This window comes from Apodemus sylvaticus, chromosome 23, assembly GCF_947179515.1.
Source record: "Apodemus sylvaticus chromosome 23, mApoSyl1.1, whole genome shotgun sequence".
NCBI lineage: Eukaryota > Metazoa > Chordata > Mammalia > Rodentia > Muridae > Apodemus > Apodemus sylvaticus.
The window spans coordinates 26,579,120-26,601,021 of record NC_067494.1 but is presented as its reverse complement, the minus strand read 5'-3'; the positions used below and the strand labels follow the sequence as shown (position 1 = coordinate 26,601,021).

The window sequence follows — 21,902 nt, the reverse complement described above, 5'->3', positions numbered from 1 at the left end:
AGGTTAAATTAACTCATTTTTTTCAAGTGCCATCAGATGTGCACAGATGAGATTGTATTAAACATTCAGCATCCTGTGATCCCTCAGCATGGAATCTCAGGTCCCTGGTTCTCCCTCGAAACTGTGAAAATGTCTGCATCTTTTCCACTTCACACTTACTAAAGCGCCGTCTGTGCATAGACACCATTTTGTACCGATAGCTGTTACTTGTGACCCTCATTTTAATTGATAAAGTTTTTTTGAATTAGTAAATTCAGAAAGTTGCCCCGTGAACTACAAACTGTTGAGTCTATAACTTACATGCATGTAACTTATAACATTTAAATCTGTCAACTTGTAAACATGTATACACACATGCATTTTCTATACATACATTAAAGGGATGAGTTTAAGATGAAGGATTGACAATCATTCATCAGTTGGGAAATGACTTCTTTATTTCTGATCCATTCCTACCCAGACTGCCAACTGGCTCTGAAGCCTGTCCTGGGTGAGTTATTTACTAAACAATATTTTCTGATATCAACCATCACACATAAGTAGCCGCAGTTGCTTTGCCAAACAGTTATTAAAATTCATTTAAAAATTAATAGGCCTGAACAAAATGACCTACCATTTATACATACACCCACGGAGAGAAATGGTAGTCTGTAAAAATGCAAGTACTCACGTGGGCACTTTTTATGTGCTGGGACACCTTTTCAAAGTTCCTGCACAGCTCCGCCAATTTTGGTTCCACGAGCTCCTTGCTGGCGATTCCACGAGCGTTCACCAAGATGATGGCTTGTTCCCGAACATTCTCAACCTGGAGGCTGGCATCCTCCAGTTCAGACAGTAAGCGCTGATGGTAAAAGGAGAGAAAAGGGAGGAGAGGAGGGAGGAGGGGAGGGAGAGGGAAAGAGAATATTATTCCAAACACACGTGATGCTTACTATGAATTAAAGGGATTTAAAACAAACATCTGAGATCGCTAGGAAGACGCTTCAGCAGCATCAACCAGAAGAAATGGTTGTCATAGAAACCCATGGCGATCTCCGTTTCTCTGCCACGGTAAATGTTGAAAAGCAAACTGCTGGAGGCCACCACACACACCACTGACAGCACACAGCACAAGGGAGCAGCAAATCAGCCCGTGGGGCTCGTAGGCTGACTACCTTCACGACGTCTTCCTGCTTGCTCGCGGGTTTCTTCTCAATCTCGTCCAGCAGAGCTTCGGCCTGATAGAGCCAGGTACTGATGTGCGCCACATGCCCGTCGAATAGCTCCAGCTGTTTCTGATGGTTCTGCAAGGGAACAAAATAGTGCGGACAAGTTTAAATAAAATATTAAGGTGTCAATCTTAGCAGAGATTGAAAAGGGCATCAAAGAGACTGAGCATGGGGCCTCATACACTGCACAACTGAATATAACCCCAGGCCTCTTTCTATTTTTTATTTTAATAGGCTATCCTTGAATTTACTATGTAGCACAAGAAGACCTCCAAGTCGTGATCCTCCTGCCTCAGTCATCCAAGTAGCAGGTTTACAAGCCTTTGCTACCAGATGTGACTTTTTTTGAGGGAAGACAGTGTGCTGGGTTTTTTGGATTTGGGGGGAGTTTGGGATTTGTTTGGGGTTTTTTTGTTTATTTATTTTTGGTGTTTTTGACAGAGCCTTGCTGTGTAGGCTGACCTTTACCATTAGAGACTCTTGTTTTGGTCTCTTAAATGCTGGGACTACAGGCATGTACCACCATAGCCAGTTTTAGCTATGTTTTTCTCTCTGCATTACTATGTGGTAATGTGCTGCATTACAGAATTTATATAAAGTTATAAGGGTGATGTGTCATGGACTACAATATAAACCTCTGATCAATCAAGGCCTAAGCACATGAGCTTTTCTGTCCTATATAGCCTAAATGATTTGAAAAAACTGCCCAAACAGATCATTTATTCTTATATCTATGCCCCCTACTGGGGAATTGACTGAGTTAAAGTCCTAACCGATGTGCTAGAATAAAGTAATAACTTATAAATTATAACTCTCACTTCAGAGATTGGGGCTGTCATATGTGAATCATTGTAGAAGTGGGCCAGGAAACTCTATGGAAATGGAATGGTGATGATCATAAAAAAATAATGGGGTGTTTAACATATTGCTATATAATACCACTACACATTTTAAGTCATTTAATTATCATAAAATAATAATAGTAATAATGTAGAAATTATAATAACGCCCATTTTGTAGATGAGAGAAAGAAAGAATAGAGTTTGTAAGTAAGTTCACTGAGGTAGTAGCCAAGAATTTTACAGGTAGCACTGTTTAGAATAATCCTTGATCTGAGCTCATAAATAAGACACTGTGAAGAGTACGTGTCTATAAATACACATTTATACATACATGTGCATATATATGGCTCATATTATCATACTAAGTAAATACTCTATCAATAAAACAAAACTACCTTCACTAAAATATTAAGGAACACAGGCCCTTCGTTTAGCATGAGTATTTTACTTTCATAGAGGTAAAATAATAAAACTAATGGACAAGCAAGCCAAAAAATACACACAGCATTCTAATGAGGACTGCGTGCTTTAAAGGTAATTGTGTAGGGAGGTCATCACCACTGGCGTGTTCTGGAACATACCAGCAAGGTGTTGCACCAGTCTTCGGTCCACGTGCGGACTCTGCTCCACCCAGCGTTGAGCACACAGAGGTTCTCTTCCAGAACAGACTCGCTGCCCAAGACCAAGTGCTGAAGAGCAGCACTGCTCTCTGTAATACCATTGAGGTCAACTTTCTTCTTCTCCAGGTCCTTGAGAATGTTCTAGAAGAAAAAGGGAAATAACCACCCACTTGACTTTCAGAACACACTAAGATTTACCTAACCTTACGTGTTGTGGTTTGTTCTTTAGCTTTTCTTCCCCAGCAATAACAAGTCGCTGGCTTCCCAGATAACTTGCAAATACCTTCAAGGTTTATGAAACTCAACTCACTGACAGATCGCGACTCTCAAACCGTAATGAAAATTGAAATGGTTCAGTAAGTGAATATGAAAAGACATAAGACATTCAGATGGGGAATACGACTCAAGTAAATCAAAGGAGAACCAGGAACACAAGAGCTCTGAATGTCAGCTCCATATCATGCAGTGGAAAATGGTCTTGGGGCTAACACACGAAGGAAGGTTTACCAGGAAAACGCACATTCGCAGAAATTCAAATCATGCTGAAAAATGCAAAATATCCTGAAAATGACACATGGAAACACCTGTGTCCTGGACCTCCTTGTGTATCCTTTTTAAACTGTTGTCCCTTTTTCAAAAAAATACTTTCCAGATTTCTGTTTATTTAAGTGTATGTGTGTGAGTTTATTTAATATTTTCTCTCTCTCTCTCTCTCTCTCTCTCTCTCTCTCTCTCTCTCTCTCTCTCTCTGTGTGTGTGTGTGTGTGTGTGTGTGTATGTGTGTGCTCTTGAGGGTAGAGGCACCAGATGCCCCAGACCTAAAGTTACAGACTGATAATGGGTCCTCTGAGCCACCTCCCCCGTGGTACACGTTCTTAAATCAATGTTTAAAAAAATCGCTTCAAGGAATTCAAGTTCTTGAAAGAATTCAAGTTCAGCAAGGAATTCATTTTCTTGCTGAAAATCACATCTCAGAAAGGAGACACATCACAAACCCACAAGGGAGTCAAGGTGGCCAAGCACCGCCTTGGTCCTGACACTTAGAGATGCGCTTGAAAGGCAGTGGATATTCCCTGCTCCTCTTCTTCTTCCCCAATATGAGAGAAAAAGTCAGTTACGCATGTACTCCGTGTGGTTCAGACTTTCTGCACTCCTTCAGTGGTTATGAAGTAGCTGACTAGAATTGTCCATAAGAACCATAAGAAATAACTACAGACACGTAATTAAGTTTTAATATTACATACACAAGCCCAGTGGGCTTTATGGTTACAAAAAAGTATTTATTATTGAATCTATGGAATAAATTTCCCACTTGACATTCACCAATAAAAACACCACTTAAATTCTGCATTTAAATATTGCACATAATATTTAATTGAAGACACTAAAACGTCGTTTAAATCTTTAATGTTTTTAAATCTAAAAAACCACATCATCGAAAAGGTACGTAGTCACCAAAGAGCACACATGGGCTGGACCTAGAAACCTGCATGTATGTAGCAGGTGTGCAGCTGGATCTCCATGTGGGTCTCATAACAACTGGAGCAGGGGCTGTCCCTGACTCTACTGCCCACCTGTGGATCCTGTTCCCCTAACTGGGACACCTTGTCTGGCCTCAGTGGGAGAGGATGTATGCAGTCCCACAGTGACTTGATGTGCCAGGGTGGGTTGGTACCCAGAGAGAGCTTCCTCCTTCTCAGAGGAGAAAGGAGGAGATAAGAGAAGGGGCTGAGTGAGGAGGACCTGCAACCAGGATATAAAGGGAACAAATAAATAAGCTAAGGGAAAAGAAAAGGTGCATGGTCATGCCCCACACCGACGTTCCTCCCAGCCCGTGGAGGAGAATGTGCTGAGTGCCCCCTCTACGCCACCCTCGCTACATCAGATCTGTAAAAGGATTAGTTGGGAACTCAAGATTATACACTTCACAAGCCTACCACTATTTATAGGCTGTCTTCAAAAATGATAGTTAACAAAAAATGAAACTTATAAGACCAGAAAGGATCATCAAATATGAATACATACAACTCAATATCACCTATACATTTATATATATATATATATATATATACACACACACACACACACACACACACACACAAAAGTAATTGGTAAAAATACATTTATATGGTAATAAAACGAAATAATATATAATGGATACATTATTCATATATATGCATAAGCACACAATGTTTATAAAGGAAAAAATAAGATATTATGAAGCAAAGTAAAAGACTTGAGAAGTTAGGAAAATGAGACATAACATTTTAATAAAAGCCTGCCATGGGGGTGCATGTTGGGAGGAGGTGCTAAAGAGGCTGAAGCAAGAAAATCAGCAGGGTGAGGCCTGGGCTACACCCAGGGGCCAGCATAATGGCTCAGCAGGCAAAGGCATTTGCTGTTCAAGTCTTGAAACTCACATTTAATCCCTGGAAACCCCATAAATATGGAAAGAGAAAACCAAATCTGAAAGTTATTCTGTGACCTTCACATCTGTGCCACGGCACAAGTGAGGCTCACTCACACACACACATGTGCACGCACACAGACATGGACGTATACAACAAGGACAACCGATATTTGTTTTATTTATCAATGCTTTAGCAAGACTGGCAGAGCACTTGTTATGACATGGGCCAGGACTTGGGATTAATCCCCAGCCCCCACAGAAACAAAAGACAAAATACAAAGGTTCTCATCTAACAGATCTAGAGCTTTGAAGTAAATCCACACAGCATTTCTTTTACAAATTTGGGGTCCATTACTATACACGTACATATGCGACGAAGAGAACGGTAAAGACACGGACCCGCTAGTGAGAATCAAAATAGCTAATGGAATGACATCACTCAGCAGTTTGGGAACTGGGGGAGCGTAGAAGCCAGAACTGTACAACAGAAAACAATACTGATATATTAATAGTGCAAGACTAGAGGAGAACAACGCAGGACTCAAACAAACCTGGGACCACCAGCCTGTTATCTGGGGAGACGTTCAGAGCCTCTCTCCTAATACAAAGCGAATTAACCTCTAAGGCTAAAACATTAAAGCTAAAGGGAGGACTCTACACAAGATCCTGAAGAAATTCTACAGATCCTCAGACTAAAGCCAGCCCTTCTGAAACTGAAGGCAGCAGTAACAAGGAACTGATTATTCTGTTATTTAAAACCATACTTAAGTGTTTGTAATGATAATGATAATAATAATAATAATAATAATAATAATAATTTAATAATGGCAGAAAGTAAACCACAATGGCAAAGAAAGGAATTTTTTAATACTACACAACACAGCAAGCATTAATAAGCCTGATTATTATCAGATTATTATCGAGATTAGCAGACTAATGTGGGGATTTAAAAATGGGCAAAATTACTGGAAAAATATTTTTCAAAAAGGGGCTACAGACGGTCGGTCTATAAGCTGTGGAAAAGAATCTAAGTGACTAGTCAGAGACCGTGTTTGCACACCGCTGCCGAAGGTATTCTCAGAAATCCAGGGAGCAATAGATGCATCTGTTGTTTTTCCGTTTCTTTTCTTTTTAAAGACAGGGTCTCTCTACATAGCCCTGACGGTCTGGGAACTCTTGAACACTCTGAGATCTGCATGCCTCTGCCTCTCAAGTTCTGGAATTAAAGGCGTGCACCACCACACCCAGCTAAGGAGGTTAACTGTTAATATAATATTTTCAGATATGACCTTAGCATAATGTGAAACAGGCCCTGAAGACGCATCAGAGCTCAGTTGGTAAAGTGCTTGCAGAACAATAATGAGGACTTGAGTTCGAATCCTGCGCACTCAAGTAAAAAGCCAGGAGCAAGACCATAATTCTAGCATTGGGAAAGCAGGACAAGAGTTTGCTGGCAAGTCTAGCCAAATCAGTAAATTTCATGTTCAGAATGAGAGTTTGACCCAGAGAAAGCAACTGAGAAGGACATCTGACATCAACCACAGGCCTATACAAACACACACACACACACACACACACACACACACACATATGCACGTACACACATACACTCACCAAATCTCCCCCACACTCACAAATACACATGTGAACACTCACACTCATTCATACACACTCACAAACACACATGTACACATTCATACTCACACACATGTGCATGCATGCACACACACACACACACACACACACACACACAAGTACTGTTAAAATGCCTGGTTTTAGCTGAGCATACTTGCACAGGATTGTGACCTCAGCATTTGAGAAGCTAAGGAAGAGAAACTGCTGCAGATTATAGCCAGCCTGTGATATACAATGAATACATGGCAGCCCAGGTTACAGAAAGAAACCTTCTCTGAAAAACAACGTGTATTCAAAATGTTCTTCCCAGATCAAAGAAGAGGGGAAGAAACTAACAGAGAAGAGCAGAAGTTACAATTAATAAGAAATAGAGGCAATGTTGGCAGACTGTCCCAAGCAAATGCCACACATGGGACACGTGACAGTCCAACCCAACTGAAACTCACTTTAGCCCAGGAGATCTCTGTGTCCAGGTCACCAACCACACCTTCTGATGCGGATTTCTGCACTAGCTCTGCCTCTGTGGCAGAGAGCCATTCGGAGAGGACGGCGGCCTCCTTCTTCATCTTCCTAGACAGCTGTGAGGCTCTTTCCAGGCCCTGCTTCCCTTCTGTCACCTAAACAAGGGGGTCAAGGACATGGTGAGTAAGTCAAGGATAAACAGGAAGGGGACCGAGGACACTAAGACGAGAATGAACCAGGAGCTCAAGGACACAATGAGAAAGCCACAGTGTGGTTCAACTAAAATCCATAACACTAATTAATAGCACCAGAACACAGACTTTAAGTAGTAAACACTTGGGGCTGGAGAGATGGCTCAACGGTTAAGAGCACCGACTGCTCTTCTGAAGGTCCTGAGTTCAATTCCCAGCAACCACATGGTGGCTCACAATCATCTGTAATGGGATCTGATGCCCTCTTCTGGAGTGTCTGAAGAGAGCAATGGTGTATTTACATATATGAAATAAATAGTAAACACTTGAATTATGTAACGCTTCTGACACGCCCAGGCAGCTCTGCAAGGGTCCCCAAACTTAGTGCTCACAAAGACTTCTATATCAGGAAGAAAAGAATCCACAGCTCAGCTTATAAGGATGCACACTTTTCCTCAAACTCATCAGCGTGTGTTAAGGGCATCTGCAAGGATCCATAGGAAGATGTGAGCTTTTACCTGACTATTCGTTCCTCCCTCTTAGTTATAGAACCATTCCTTCTTGGTAAACATTTTAAACTCTCTCATGTCACACACACACACACACACACACACACACACACACACAAGCCAACTTCCCTAAAGATCCATTCTATTCTTTTGCCACGTGACCAAATCTACTTCTTAGAGTGTGGCACTGGGCCCGACTTCTCCCACACCCCTTCCTAAATTCAGTAACAACCCCAAGGCAACAGATCCAACAGACATTTTTAAGTGAACACAGCCCTCACAAAGCCAATGACTGAACTCATCCTTGAAATACAACCCCTCCCGGCTTCCCAGATCTCGTCCCTGCCATACACCTACACATCTGGTTCATTCATCAACCCTGAAAACTTTACCACTTATATGGAGATGACTCCACCCGACCAGCCCAGATGTCTTCTCCAGACCTAAGTAAGTCCTCCACTGTTAGCCTTTAATACAGTTCTCATGTGCGGTGACTCCCAACCATAAAATTATTTTCACTGCTATTTCATACCTGTAATTTTGCTACTGTTATAAGTCATCAAGTAAAATATCTGTGTTCTCCCAATGGTCTTAGGTGACCCCTGTGAGAGGGACACTGAACCCTAAAGGGGTTGTGACCCACAGGTTGGAAACCATTTGAGCACCTGTATAAGTACCTGACATCTCAAATGGAGTTAGATTGTCAACAAATCACAAAGAAACATATGGTTTCTGCATGTCTCTCTATCTTTCCTGCTATTGCCCCAATGTTCCAGTGATGGCACCACAGCCATCCATGGAAGCAAACCTAAAACATAACAAACACCATGCCTTATGTCTCCCTTCCTCCACCATCAGAATAACATAGCACCAAATACATACCAGCCAAGAGCTCCAGGTAAAATGACAGAGCCAGACACCCATAGTCTTCTAACCCCCATACCCTCACGCCTACACACACACAAACACACACACACACACACACATACACACACACACACACACACACACACACATTTCTTTCTGTCTCCTTCTCCAAGAGCTATACCCTGCCTCCTCCTGCCACAGGGCCTTTACACAAGCTACTCCTTGATATCACCATGGTTACTCTGACCTGTCCATGAGTCTCAGTTTATGCAACACTTACTCAGAAAGCTTTCCTATGCCAAGTCTGAGCCTAATATTCATTCAGTATGGAAGAATTAAACAACCACCTAAGCTAGGCATCATGGTGCACACCTTTAATCGGAGCCCTGGGGAGGCAGAGACAAGTGGACCTCTGAATTAGTGAGCAGCCTGGTCTATACAGCAAGTTCCAGGGCAGCCAAAGCTACATAAAAGAAAGACCCTGTCTCAAAACAAACAGAGAAAAAACTATTTAAACCAGTTTTTCAGTATGCCCAGGTTTTGCTTTCACATGTTCTTTGAACTCAGAATTTCAGGGCAAACCCTCAAAATCAGAGGACAATTTTTCTATGGGATCCAGACAGGCAGAGCCAGTCACAGGAAATGGCTAACTCTTAACACCCATTCACTAAAGGGTACAACAGAGGATTTTAATTCTTGGTAGACTAATAAGAACTACCTACCACCAAACATTTACTAGATCCTGACATGTTAACATACCTCAGTTAACTATTCAATTTAGATATCCAAAAGCAAGTAAGATGTATGCAGAAACTATTACCTTGTTGAGTTTCATTAGAATAATGTATAAGATGTCAATGACCATGGAAAATATAAATATTATTCTGTATTAATATACTAAAAATATTCATATAACTACCAATGATTATACTATTGATGTACATGTAAAGATTAAATTTGATAAATATTGGGAGAGGGGGTGACAGATAAAGAGAGAGAAAGAAAGGGGAGAAGAAAGTGACAAATGTCCCACCTGTGCGCCCAGGTCATTGTAGAGGACTTTCAGAGAAGTGAGCTGTTCGTCCATGCCTTTTGGGTTGTCTGTCTGTTGCTTCTGGACAATGTGCCTCCCTGTCTTGATGACAGTCTCAACTTCAAGTTTGACCTCACTCAACGTCTTATATAGTTTCTTTAAAAAGAGAGAAAATGTTTACATTGTTAACAGAAAATTCCCCGATAGGCATCATTCTAGAACACAGCTTCTACAGCTGGGCAGGTAATACTTCATTCAGGACAACAAAGGGGCATCAAGAGTGTCTGTCTTGAATGTGGTTTGAAGGTTGAATCAAGGGAAGACAGAATTGGAATGATTCTTCAAATCAGATAATAAACTAATAGAGTTTGCGTGTGTTTAAATATAAAATGAGATATGTGAATTAAATGTCAGTAGAAATCCTGGATAAGGACTCATTGTAGCCATGTTTCCTTCAAAAACTATGGGAAGTTGCAGGATGCGAACTGGAATGTCTCTGTGTGGAATCACCCTGTAGGGCTGGCAGACTCCATAGTGAGAAAGCACGGGCTTACTACGCACAAGATCCTTGGTTCAACTCACGGCACTGAAAGAATATTCTTTAATCCTAACACCGGTGACTAGAAGACAGCTGCCTCTGGCCATCTGTGCCTGAAGGAATGTGGAATCCCTAACATTTATTTGTTTCTATTTCTCAGAGAAAACAAATCTACCATAATGAGTATGATTTACACGCTGAAAATATACGTAACACTTTAGAGTGCCAAGATGGATATGATTCTATGAAACTGGAGTTCAACAGGTCAAATTCCAAACTGCCTTCATCCCTGTCACCTTGAACCCTTAAACTCTGTCTAGGCAGTTTCTCCATACATGAGTGCCCAACTCAAAACACTTCAAGGATACAAAGCCAGTATCTATGATGTCAAATACAGTGACATCTGCCACTCTGTCCCAATGAGCAAAGAGATGCTTATAACACTTGCATGTGATTCAAATGTCTCCTACCCAAGCTCTATCCCACCCACGTAAGAAATAAACTGTGGAAACGACAGTCCCACCAATATCTCCTCCCAGACTCCTCTAAGAAGATGGCCAGGGACTGCAATATGGCTAAGTTCGGATCCTCCCTTGCCGTGGTGGCCCAGTGAAGTCTATAAAATTGATATTTTACAGACAGAGGCGAAAAAAGAAATGTCTCCTGGGAATAATGGAACTCTCTGTAAATTTAGAAGCAGAAATCTCACCTGGCAATTTGCTATATTCTCTTACTTCCTAGCTATTTAAGATGGGCCTGTAGTTCTCAAGTAGCAGTTTGCCCTGACTTCCTCCTTTTCTCTCTTCTCGGGGATTCCTATGGCCTGGCTGATAATCCGGTCTTTGAAGTTGATTCACTAACCGCCAAACTCCCTTTTAAGAACTGCAATGCTTTGCCCCATAGTTGTTTACATAATTACTACCTTCCAACCACATGCAGGTTTTTATGGCTGTGCATATGTGTATGAGGATGGCTCTGGCACTCTGGTATTGAAAGCATTGATTAAGTCAGGAAGTTTTGTTTTACAAGGTAGAAGGCTAAATGTTAGATAGGGATTTCTCACAAGAACTTGTTAAAGACCCAGGTGGAATAAGAAACTTCAAATTCTTTGAAGGTTTACTGTAAACTATGAGTGACTCTGTATTCTAATCAGGAAGTTTGATGGCATCTGTAAATTGATCTTCTATATCTGTTACTTGAGAAACTTTGTACCTGATTGATTTTGTATTTCCTTGTACCAAATGGCTATGATAATTGTGCCTGCCTCACTGGCTACATCTTCTGAAATGGTAATACCAACTCTTCATATATAAAAATCCTTGCCTTAGAGCTCCAAAATACATTCAGATTCAAACCTCCACTGTGTGTGTGTGTGTGTGTGTGTGTGTGTGTGTGTGTGTGTGTGTGGTTGTTTCTGTCTGTCATCTCAGCCAGACCCGTGCCTTCCTGGACCAGAGAATCCTGGTTATCCCGCAGTAGACCCTCGGTCTGTAACACTCCCTGCAATATCATTTAAAACTCTCTATTAGGGCTGGAGAGATGGTGATCAAGAGCACTGTCTGCTCTTCCAGACATCCTGAGTTCGATTCCCAAAAACCACATGATGGCTCACAACCATCTGCAATGGGATCTTCTGGCATGCAGATAGAGCACTTGTGTATAAAATAAAAATTAAATAAAATCTGTAAAACTCTCTATTAAACCAACTACAAACAATGTAATAATAAGGCCTTACTTGCCATTCATTTCTGCCCATCTGAAGTTAATCTGAATTAAACTTTGCCTTAAATGTCATTTTCCTAGAGAAATATTTTTTTTCCTCTGTAAAATTCCAAATATTATAGACACTTCAAATTTATTGTGGAAAGTTTCGCTTATCAGTTACATCCTGCAGAGGTCTTTCCCAATTCATGTTGTAATTTACACATTTGTTTTCTTAATACATGTTCTTTATATGCAATCTGCTTCCTTTATCTGCACAGACCATAACCATTGTCTTCATCCTCTCCTATTTCTCTTATACCGTCTATTTTTTTCTGGGAGGGCCACGGTTCTTATTGTTCTAACACATTCTCCGTCACATTCTCCATCATCAACATGCCCTGAACTAAGGAAGAAGGAGAGACGCTCTGAACTAAGGCACCAGAGCAGCTCTGGCCACGTGAGCTCCCCACCCCACACCCACCCCCACCCCTGGCCTCAGGCTCACCATGCACTTGTCCAAGTGGGTCTGGATGACGTCAGGGTCCACATCCCTCACATCCAGGACGTGAAGCTCCGCCTTCACTTCCTCCAACACCCGCCTACAGTCGAGCATCCGCTGCTCGAAATTCGCAGGCTTCTGGAAAAGCTGGAATTTGGTGGAAACCTCTCGAAGTTTCCTCTGTTTGCAGAAACGACAGTAAGCCATTTACTATATCTCTCACTAGATATGAGTATAATAAATAATGCTGAAAGGCCTTTCATAAAAACCAGGCCAGCCCAGGAAACTCCTAAGGAATTAGGACGGTTCTGGTCATATAAAACATGCTTCTTAGCCTTCCTAATGTTGCGACACTTTAACACACCTCCCCGTGTTGTGGTGACCCCCACACCAACCATAAAATTATTTCATTGCTACTTCCTAACTGTAATTTTTGACTGTTATGAATCATAATGTATTATCTGATATACAGGACATCTGATATGCGACTCCCCAAAGGGGTCGCGACCCACAGTTGAGAACCACTGTTGGGTGTCCTGACTGAGCAGCACTCAGTATTTCAGTCTCCAAAATATATCTGAATAAAGATGGCGTCTCTGGAATGGAAGTCCATTCATTTACACACTTTTTCCAGAAAACCTAGCTCATGAACATAGACCTCAGATGCCTTCCACCACATTAAGAGTGAAAGCCTACTTCCCTGTGCCCACTAAGGACCTGAGTGGCCCTGCATCCCGCCCAGACATCAGACTCAGGTCAGAGAACAGTCTACACAAAGCCCACTGCTAGGCTGAACTCATTCTCTCTCCTCAACCATTAAAACTCACTGTGTCACTGCCCACCTAACAGCCCGTTCCTGCTACCACGAGGCACAATGAGCCTTTAATACTCCACCCCCATCCCATTGCTTGGGTCACGGGACAGAGCAAAGGCACCCAAGTACTCAAGCCTTTCTGGTTTTCTTTTCTATGCCTGCCACATATAAAAAGCAAACAGGAAGCCCAGTCTTTACCTGTAGCATGTCCATTTGGCCTCCTCCTCTCGTGGTCCTGCCCTCAGGGGACGTTGGGGGCTGGGAGCGAACATTCTTTCTCAGCTCCTCCAGGCTAAGCTCATGGGCTGAGATTTCTGCTTGGATCTTCTACCAGGAGGATAGAAAAGGGAGAAGGTGTGTTTTTAAAGTAAACAAAGAAGCCCTGGGTAATGACTCGTGCCTGTAATCCTTAGCCCGCTGGAGTTTGAAGCAGGGGGATTGCTGACTTTAAGGCCACCCTTGGCTACATAGTAAGTCCCACGCAGGCATGAGTTACAGTATGCCTTTACACAACACGTATGTCTTTAGACAACAACAGCAAAGTGCATGAAGAAATAATAATACAGAAGCTCAGTGTTCTTGGACAGTGTATGATCCTGTTTCTAGTACACATTAATAAACCTGTGGGACACGTGATAATAATGAACTTCTGCACAGGACACCACTGTGTGCCGTGCACATGCTAAGGTTTTATGCAAAAAATGTCATTATTTTCTTTCTTTTTTTCTTTTTTTTTTTTTTTGGTTTTTCGAGACAGGGTTTCTCTGTGTAGCCCTGGCTGTCCTGGAACTCACTCTGTAGACCAGGCTGGCCTTGAACTCAGAAATCCACCTGCCTCTGCCTCCCAGAGTGCTGGGATGAAAGGTGTGCACCACCAGCGCCTGGCGGCATTTCATTATTAATGTTCACATCTGATGTATATAGAATAAACTGCCTGAACTCTATAGCTAAAAAAAAAAGAAAACAAAGAAAAAAATCTATTTTCTAATGCATAAACTGTGTGAAAGAAGCTGGAGAGATGGCTCAGCTGTTAAGAGCACCAGCTGCTCTCCCAAAGGACCTAGGTTCCTTTCCCAGTGCCCATGGGGGCGTTTACCACAGTCTAACTCCAGTTCCAGGGGATTCGATGCTGTCTTCTAGCATCCACGGGTAGTAGGCATGCACACAGTACCCATATGCACATGTAAGCAAAGCACCCACGTGCATAAAAGAAGAAAGAGAAAATGCATCAAGTTCTCACACACAGAACAAGAACCGGCTCAAAGCCAAAGGTTGGTCCGTAAGGAGTGCTTGTTCTCCCGGACTCTGGCGCGGCTGAGGATCAGGCTACAGCTGCTCTTCCTCAGAACGCAAAGGCTCTCCTTCGCAGCAGTACCTGAGCCTCCTGCGGCAGCTGGAAGGCATCGATCCTGTCCGTCAGGTATGTGGTAAGCTGTTTGTCCAGCTCCCCAAGGCTCTCCTTCAGCACCTGGAGCATGTGATCAGTTTCTCGAAGAACCTGGACTTGCTTCTCCAGAGAAATCTGTTTGCTCTCCGCCTGCACAGAGGAGACATTTCCTTTGTAACTGCCCAGCACTAATATAAATAGCTGAATGGGCTTTCTGTATAATAAGGTACTGGTTCAAGACTGTAGCTCATCTTATAAATAAATAACAACCATCAATAATACGAGGGCAAATATTCTTCTAGTATCTCATGGACACAGGCAGCTGGATTTCCTATTTTTTAAATAATTTATTTATTTTATATACATTGGTAATTTGACTGCATGTACGTCTTCTATGTGAGGGTGTCGGCTCCCCTGGGACAGGAATTAAAGACATTTGAGAGCTGCCGTGTGGGTGCTGGGAATTGAACTGAGGTCCTCTGGAGGAGCAGCCAGTGCTCTTAGCCACTGAGCCATCTCTCCAGCCCCTGAATCTCTCCTTTTTACTTTTAATATTTACTATTAATGTATGCTTTGACAAAATGCAAGTACAAAAAGATTGCCCATAGGACATGTAAAACACAATAAAAATGTGTATTTTAGGCGACTGACTCAGTGGCTAAGAGTACTTGTTGCCCTTGTAGAGGGATAAGGGTTTGGTTCCCACAGTGGTTCTAACCATCTGTGCTCCAGCCATAGGGGATCGGGTACCCCCTTCTGGACAACATGAGCACCAGACACATATATGGGACACAAACATCTATGCAGACACTCGTACATGTAAAATGTCTTAAACTAAGCAAAATTTGTACCTTTTATTTTTTTAATTTACTAGAAATATAATTATTTCTATATATGCAGGAGGCGCAGGAGACCCAGAAATATAAAGCAATTTTAAGAACAACCAATGTCTAACCGAAAAACAAGACACAATAAGAATGTCTATCAAGTGAATAAATACCTAGGTTTTTTTTCTAAACTAGAGAACAAGTTCTAACAGTGCACATGTGAGTCAAACCACCAATTGCCACACATCTTTGGATTAAGCTCAAGGATATTTTTAGTCTAGATCTCAGCACTTGCTATTTAGTAATCTGGTATAGCTATCTAATTATCTACTCAATCTTCATACGAAAGAACAATGCCATTCTTCTTATCACTGATATGAATATACGTGTCAAGATATAATCTGGACATAAGCCGAGTGATGTAACTTTCTTAACAGTTAATGTCAAATTCTGATGACCCTAATAGTACCTAGGACATACAAATAGATGTTATTATTCTTAGACATAACTGTAATACTATTCTTACACAAAATTGCATAATTCACAAATAGAAATAATCTCTAAGTGTTGGAGACAGAGGGTGACTGGGAATTTAACCCATGACCCTGTGTGTACTAAGCAAGTGCTACCACTGGGCTACATCCAGTACCTGACAAAGCATGGTTTGATTTGGTTGGGTTTGGTGTTTGGCTTGGGTGGCATTGGTTTGGTGAGACAATCTCTTACTCTGTAGCTTCACCTGGCTTAGGACTCCCTATGCAGACCATTCCGGCCTCCAGCTCAGAGATCGACTTGCCTCTGTCTAAATTTTTGGGTTAAAGGCATATACCACCATGCCTTGTCCTGGCAATTTGGATGGTTGTTTGTTTGTTTGTTTGTTTGTTTAATCGTGTTGTGTCTGACCTACAAATATTAGATCTATTCTATACTTCAAAGCCCTTAGGCTCCCATTAACATTGGCTGCCTACTTTAACCCTTACCACACCAAAGCATTAACTAACGGGGACCAATTTATACATTACCAAGTGTAACCGACACGGAAGTGCCAAATGAGAGGGAGCTCTCAGGGTTAGCTTGCGGCAGTAACTACCTAATCACTGCGCATGTCTGGTTCTCACCAAGTGACTCAGCTCTTCATAGCGGCTGTTAAAAGCCTCCAGCTTCTCACTGATTAAGTCATCCAGAATCCCACCATCAATCAGAGTCTGCCCAAGTTCCCGAATCTGCGTGCGATTATCCGCTGGATGACGCAAAACAGACTCGAGAGACTGCAGTGGGACAAAATAATAATAATAATTAATAATAATAATAATAACAACAATAATAATGGGTCTAAATGGATCAAGATTTGCAAAATGCCATTTTACACCAAGTATTAATTCCACCTTCTAGAAATCTACTTAAGAAACAAATAATGCCAAAAATTAAGGAAATAACTAATTCATAAAATCATCCACTATAGATTACCAAAATCACAAAACTAAAAAAGTACTTCAGCCGGGCGGTGGTGGCGCATGCCTGTAATCTCAGCACTCTGGGAGGCAGAGGCAGGTGGATTTAAAAGAAAAAAAACACTTCAAGAACATGTGATGATATAATTGCATAAAATAATTTGAATAATTATTAATTTAATGAGAAACTCTCAGTGTGAGATTCAAAACTGTACAAATAAAATTATCTCGCATCATTAACTACATTGGTGAAATTAGAGATTCATTTTTCTACCTCATGATACAGAAACACACTAATCATTTCTATGCATACAGTTTTATAAACATAAGTTATTAAATATTATTCCCATTCTGCAGATGGGAAGTCTGAAAGCCACCAAGTTTGATTTGACAAACGAGTCAATAAAAAGAAATAACTAAGGTTTAAACCATTTCGAAAGCTATTGGGACTATGAGCCCCTTGTCTGCATTTAGTGCCCTGTGGTATACGTGCATAAAAGGAATGCTGATAAGAAAGAGAAAATACAAAGGCTGGAGAGATGGCTCAGTGGTTAAGAGCACTGACTGCTCTTCCAGAGGTCCTGAGTTCAAATCCCAGCAACCACATGGTGGCTCACAACCATCTGTAGTTAGGGATCCAACAACTTCTTCTTGTGTGTCTGAAGAAAGTAACAAGTGTACTCACATACATACATAAATAAATCTGGAAGGAAGGAAGGAAGGAAGGAAGGAAGGAAGGAAGGAAGGAAGGAAGGAAGGAAGGAAGGAAGGAAGGAAGGAAGGAAGGAGAGAGAAAAAGAGAGAGAGAGAGAAGAGAGAGAGAGAGAGAGAGAGAGAGAGAGAGAGAGAGAGAGAGAGAGAGAGAGAACAGAAAATGCTTTAACACATTTCTCATGGGGCCCGCTTCTTCTTGCCACTGTCTGGTTTTCTAGAATGTATGTTTAGGCCCTGTGAGGAAGGCATGTGTGTTGTTTGTTTATCGGGCATCTATCGGGTTCCGCACTGTGCATCTTCTACTCTGCTGTGTTTGAGAAGTGGCAAGTCTCTCCTTGCACGGCATCCATCTTCAGTGTAGCCCCACTCACCGCCACACCCACGATTGTCTCTGACTTCCCATTCTGCTGTTCACTGGATCCCCAAATTTCCCTACTGCTCTCTACAAGTGTTACACTGCAATTCGTTTCTGAAGTAATTACTGCAGTATTGTGTAGTGGCTGCAGAACGAGGAAGCCTGTGGGCTATTTCTTAGCCCCAGGGGCCTGAAGCCCAGCCTCGACACCAAGCCCCATGGTGGGGGTGGGGGCCACCGACTTCACGAATGCACAGATCAGCCTGCTTCAACTTTTCAGACGTGACGATGATGAACTAGAAGCCACCTCAAGCATGGTTCATGCCGTAGTCATAAGTGCAAAGAAACAAAACAGAGTTTGTCCAGTGTATGGCAAAATGGACTGGCCTCTGCTAGTGGCCATGACTGTGTCTAGAATGCACCCAGGTAGCTCCTGCCTTATAAAGTTGATTATAAAGAGTCCCCAGGGGCTGAGGAGATGGCTCAGTGGGTCAAAGGGAGCTTGCCTCAAAGCCTAACAACTTGAATTTGATCCCTGAGAGCTACATGGTACAAGGGGGAAAATAACTTTTGCAAACTGTGCTCTGACCTCAACACATATCCTATGGTATGCAAAGATGGATGGATGGATGGATGGATGGATGGATGGATGGATGGATGCATGGATGCATGGATGCATGGATGTATGGATGGATGGACGGACGGACGGACGGACGGACAGAAAGACAGACAGACAGCACAACTGTCCTCATCACAGTGAAAATAACTGGCTCAGACATCAGGTGCCAACCTCCAGGGCTTCATGCACAGCTTCCGCCCTCTCGGGCAGGGCCTCCGTGCTCCTCACGCGCTCCTCCAACGTGTTCAACCATGTGGTTTCCAGGTCCAAATAGTGAAGCAGCTCCACCCAACAAGACCAGACCTCCTAAAGAATGAGAAGGGGAAATGGAGGCTGACGAGAAGACATCACCATACGTCATCTCCTCGATCAATAAGAACTCCATTTCAGGAAGAGTGACGTACAGGAATTCAGAAGCCAGCGAAGCTAGACTATCAAATAAATGAGATGAAATTAAATTTTCAATAAACTAGGAGCAATTGAGATGGAGCAAGATGGACAAACGTAAAAGAGGCCGCCTCCCTTTCCATTAAAATGAATTCTGAGGCCCTGGTTGGATGTCAAAAACAAACGTGAATGATTAATAGGGGAATAAAACAGCAGAGAAATACATTTTTGTTTTGTTTTAAAGAAAATGTAAGAGCTGGAGATTTAGCTCAGTGGTTACAGCCTGTACTTGCCTGACAGACAAAGACCCTGGGTCCAATACTCAGTACCACCACCACCAACAACAACAACACAACAACAACAACAACGCCTGACAGACAAAGCCCCTGGATCCAATACCCAGTACCACCACCACCACCACCACCAACAACAACAACAACAACAACACCCCCAGAAAAAGCAAAAGGTAACAATCATTCATGATATGTTTTATAGGAACTTAAATCTCCTAGGACATACCCAATTCCAATTCCTAGATAACTAATGGGAGCAGATGTCTCTGCAGCCATCTGGACTTCTTTCCAAGTTAATAAGGAAAGACCCGTAAGAGGATAGGCCCGCTTTACCAAAACAGGAGCCAAGTAGTCCTGTGTCCTTCCCACTCAGAGTTCTAAGGTAGGAGAGAAGCCCAGAAAGGCATTTAGAGCCTTCTCTTCCCTTGCTCCATGAGAGGATGTTATCTGACTGGTAAGACTAGAGCTCTGCACAAAATCCCCTGCATCTGTCTTCTTTACATATACTGAGTCAGGCCGTAATCCCATCCATACCCCATATCAGCTCTGCTGGCCAGAACAGGGATCAGCAGGTATTTCTAGAGAGGCACAGAGAAGGTATTTCAGACTTTAGGGGTGACATCCATGTCACAGCTTCATCTTTGGTGTTGCCATATAGTTGTTTATGCCATTTTCAATCCTTTAGAAATACCACTCTTAACCAACCCCCACCCCCACCCCCAAAAAAAGGACTTTTTTTTTCAGGGAAGGGTTTCTCCATGTGGCCCTGACTATCCCAGAACTTACACTGTAGACCAGGCTGATCTTGGACTCAGAGATCCACCTGCTTCTGGCTTCCTGAGTGCTAGGATTAAAGGCATGGGACACCATTGCCTAGCTCAAACTACACAATTAGACTTGAGACCTCTATCATAATTTGTTGACTCTTGGTTCAGAGCAAATTGAACCTTTCTGAGGAGATTTCTACACCCCCTACCCCATTAATCTTGCAAGAAGCAGATTGAAAAATCTGCTCAGGTCTTACAAGAAGTAGAATGAGTAGACTTAGCTTAAATCTTTCCACTGCATTATCAGAGCTCACAACGATGTAACTGCTGATTGCAGGGTGTGCTTCATTAAAGTTGGAATAACTCAAAATGCTTCTTAAAGCTTTTGACAAGATTTTTTTTAAGCCATGAAGATAAAATTAAAATAATCCCACAGAATAATCTAGATCTTCAGTCTAATGAGCACTGAAACTGTCTATCTAAAAGTGCAATGAAATCTCTACATACTGAAGTTCGTTTTCCCTCCAGTAAACATTAGACTCTACTCAAAGTAAAAATAAAGAAGTAAAACCTTGAATTCCTATCTGTGTAGTCAGCCGGGTAAGAAAGAGCAGCAGGCTGGATCCTTATGAGTCAGTTGAGAAGTTGGGGATTGAAGGAGACTCTGTGGCTCCTTTGTAACCTGACAAGACTACTGAGTATAGAAAACTGGTAAATCCTGAAGGGGATCAATTATTCCTATTGAACCTCCTGAGAAATGCAGGCCTTGGTCTTCTTTTAAAACAAAACATCAACCAACCAAAAATCTCTCTCATTTATATCTACTTGGTGCATAAAAATTACATTTATAATCTGATGTCTGACAAAGTTAACGGAGCTTTTTTTTTTTTAATAAAACAGAGAAATGTGCATTGCACAGCAGAACCGGGATCTCAGGATGGTACCTGTGGGGCAAGGAAGCTCTTACCTCCAGTGTGTGGCACTTCCCTCGAATTCTATTGCAGAGAAGCTGGTAGCTCTCCAGCACCTCGTTGAACTCCGACGTCAACTCCTGGCCACCAGAGGGCACCTTGGCAGCCACCAGCTTGATGCTGTCTTTCAGAATTTTCACCCTCACCTCCTTCTGCAGCACATCCTCCTTTGCCCTCTGTCCCAAGAAAGAAGCAATTTGAAACATGGTTCCTTCTCTGTGACTAATATCTGTCTTAATAATAATAATGATACTACTACTAATAATAACAACAACAACTAATCCAAAATCAAAACAACTAAATGAATCTATATGCCTGAGTAGAACACTATTTAAAAAATTATGTAGCCTGAGGTTTTATTGAAAGAATGCTAAAAATAAAATCTCACCCTTCTAGTTTCCAATTCCCAGTGCCTGCAACATTTTCTTTTAATAACACCAGAGTTTAGAGGCAAGTTATCCTAAATAGTGTCTACAGACAAGATATATTTTCAAATTCTGGGCTCAGGGTAGGATTCTAAATGAACTCATTTTAAATGACCACTGGAGGTCTGAACACATCAAATTGAAATAAATAAAGACGCTCGAAAATAGCAGGATACCAGGGCAGAGGCATCTATTAAAATGTCCCACAAATCCTTGTAAAAAGTTTCCTCCTGTACCATGGGCCCATCCATCCTTCCAATAACGCAGATGAAGAAGTTCCCCTGGACAGCCTGACCCAGAAATAGCTGCTCTCTGGCTTTCCATCTGTGCTCAAGGTTCTTAATCTCATATGCAAGAAAATCTACCCGCCTCCG

At 42.1% G+C, this 21,902-nt stretch overlaps 1 protein-coding gene across 5 annotated transcripts in view; it reads right to left on the bottom strand.

Annotated features, from left to right (window-relative positions):
- The window catches only part of Utrn (utrophin), a 508,244-nt gene that overhangs the window by 305,400 nt on the left and 180,942 nt on the right, over nt 1-21,902 (bottom strand). For all 5 annotated transcript variants that reach the window (XM_052169847.1, XM_052169848.1, XM_052169850.1 and 2 more), the window contains 11 exons: nt 21,100-21,279; nt 18,857-18,991; nt 16,665-16,814; nt 14,708-14,869; nt 13,531-13,659; nt 12,525-12,698; nt 9,778-9,933; nt 7,162-7,332; nt 2,632-2,811; nt 1,155-1,283; nt 671-841 (listed from right to left, as the gene is read on the bottom strand). In XM_052169847.1, coding sequence (XP_052025807.1) covers nt 671-841; nt 1,155-1,283; nt 2,632-2,811; nt 7,162-7,332; nt 9,778-9,933; nt 12,525-12,698; nt 13,531-13,659; nt 14,708-14,869; nt 16,665-16,814; nt 18,857-18,991; nt 21,100-21,279 — 1,737 coding nt within the window. The remainder of the gene's footprint in view (nt 1-670; nt 842-1,154; nt 1,284-2,631; nt 2,812-7,161; nt 7,333-9,777; nt 9,934-12,524; nt 12,699-13,530; nt 13,660-14,707; nt 14,870-16,664; nt 16,815-18,856; nt 18,992-21,099; nt 21,280-21,902) is intronic.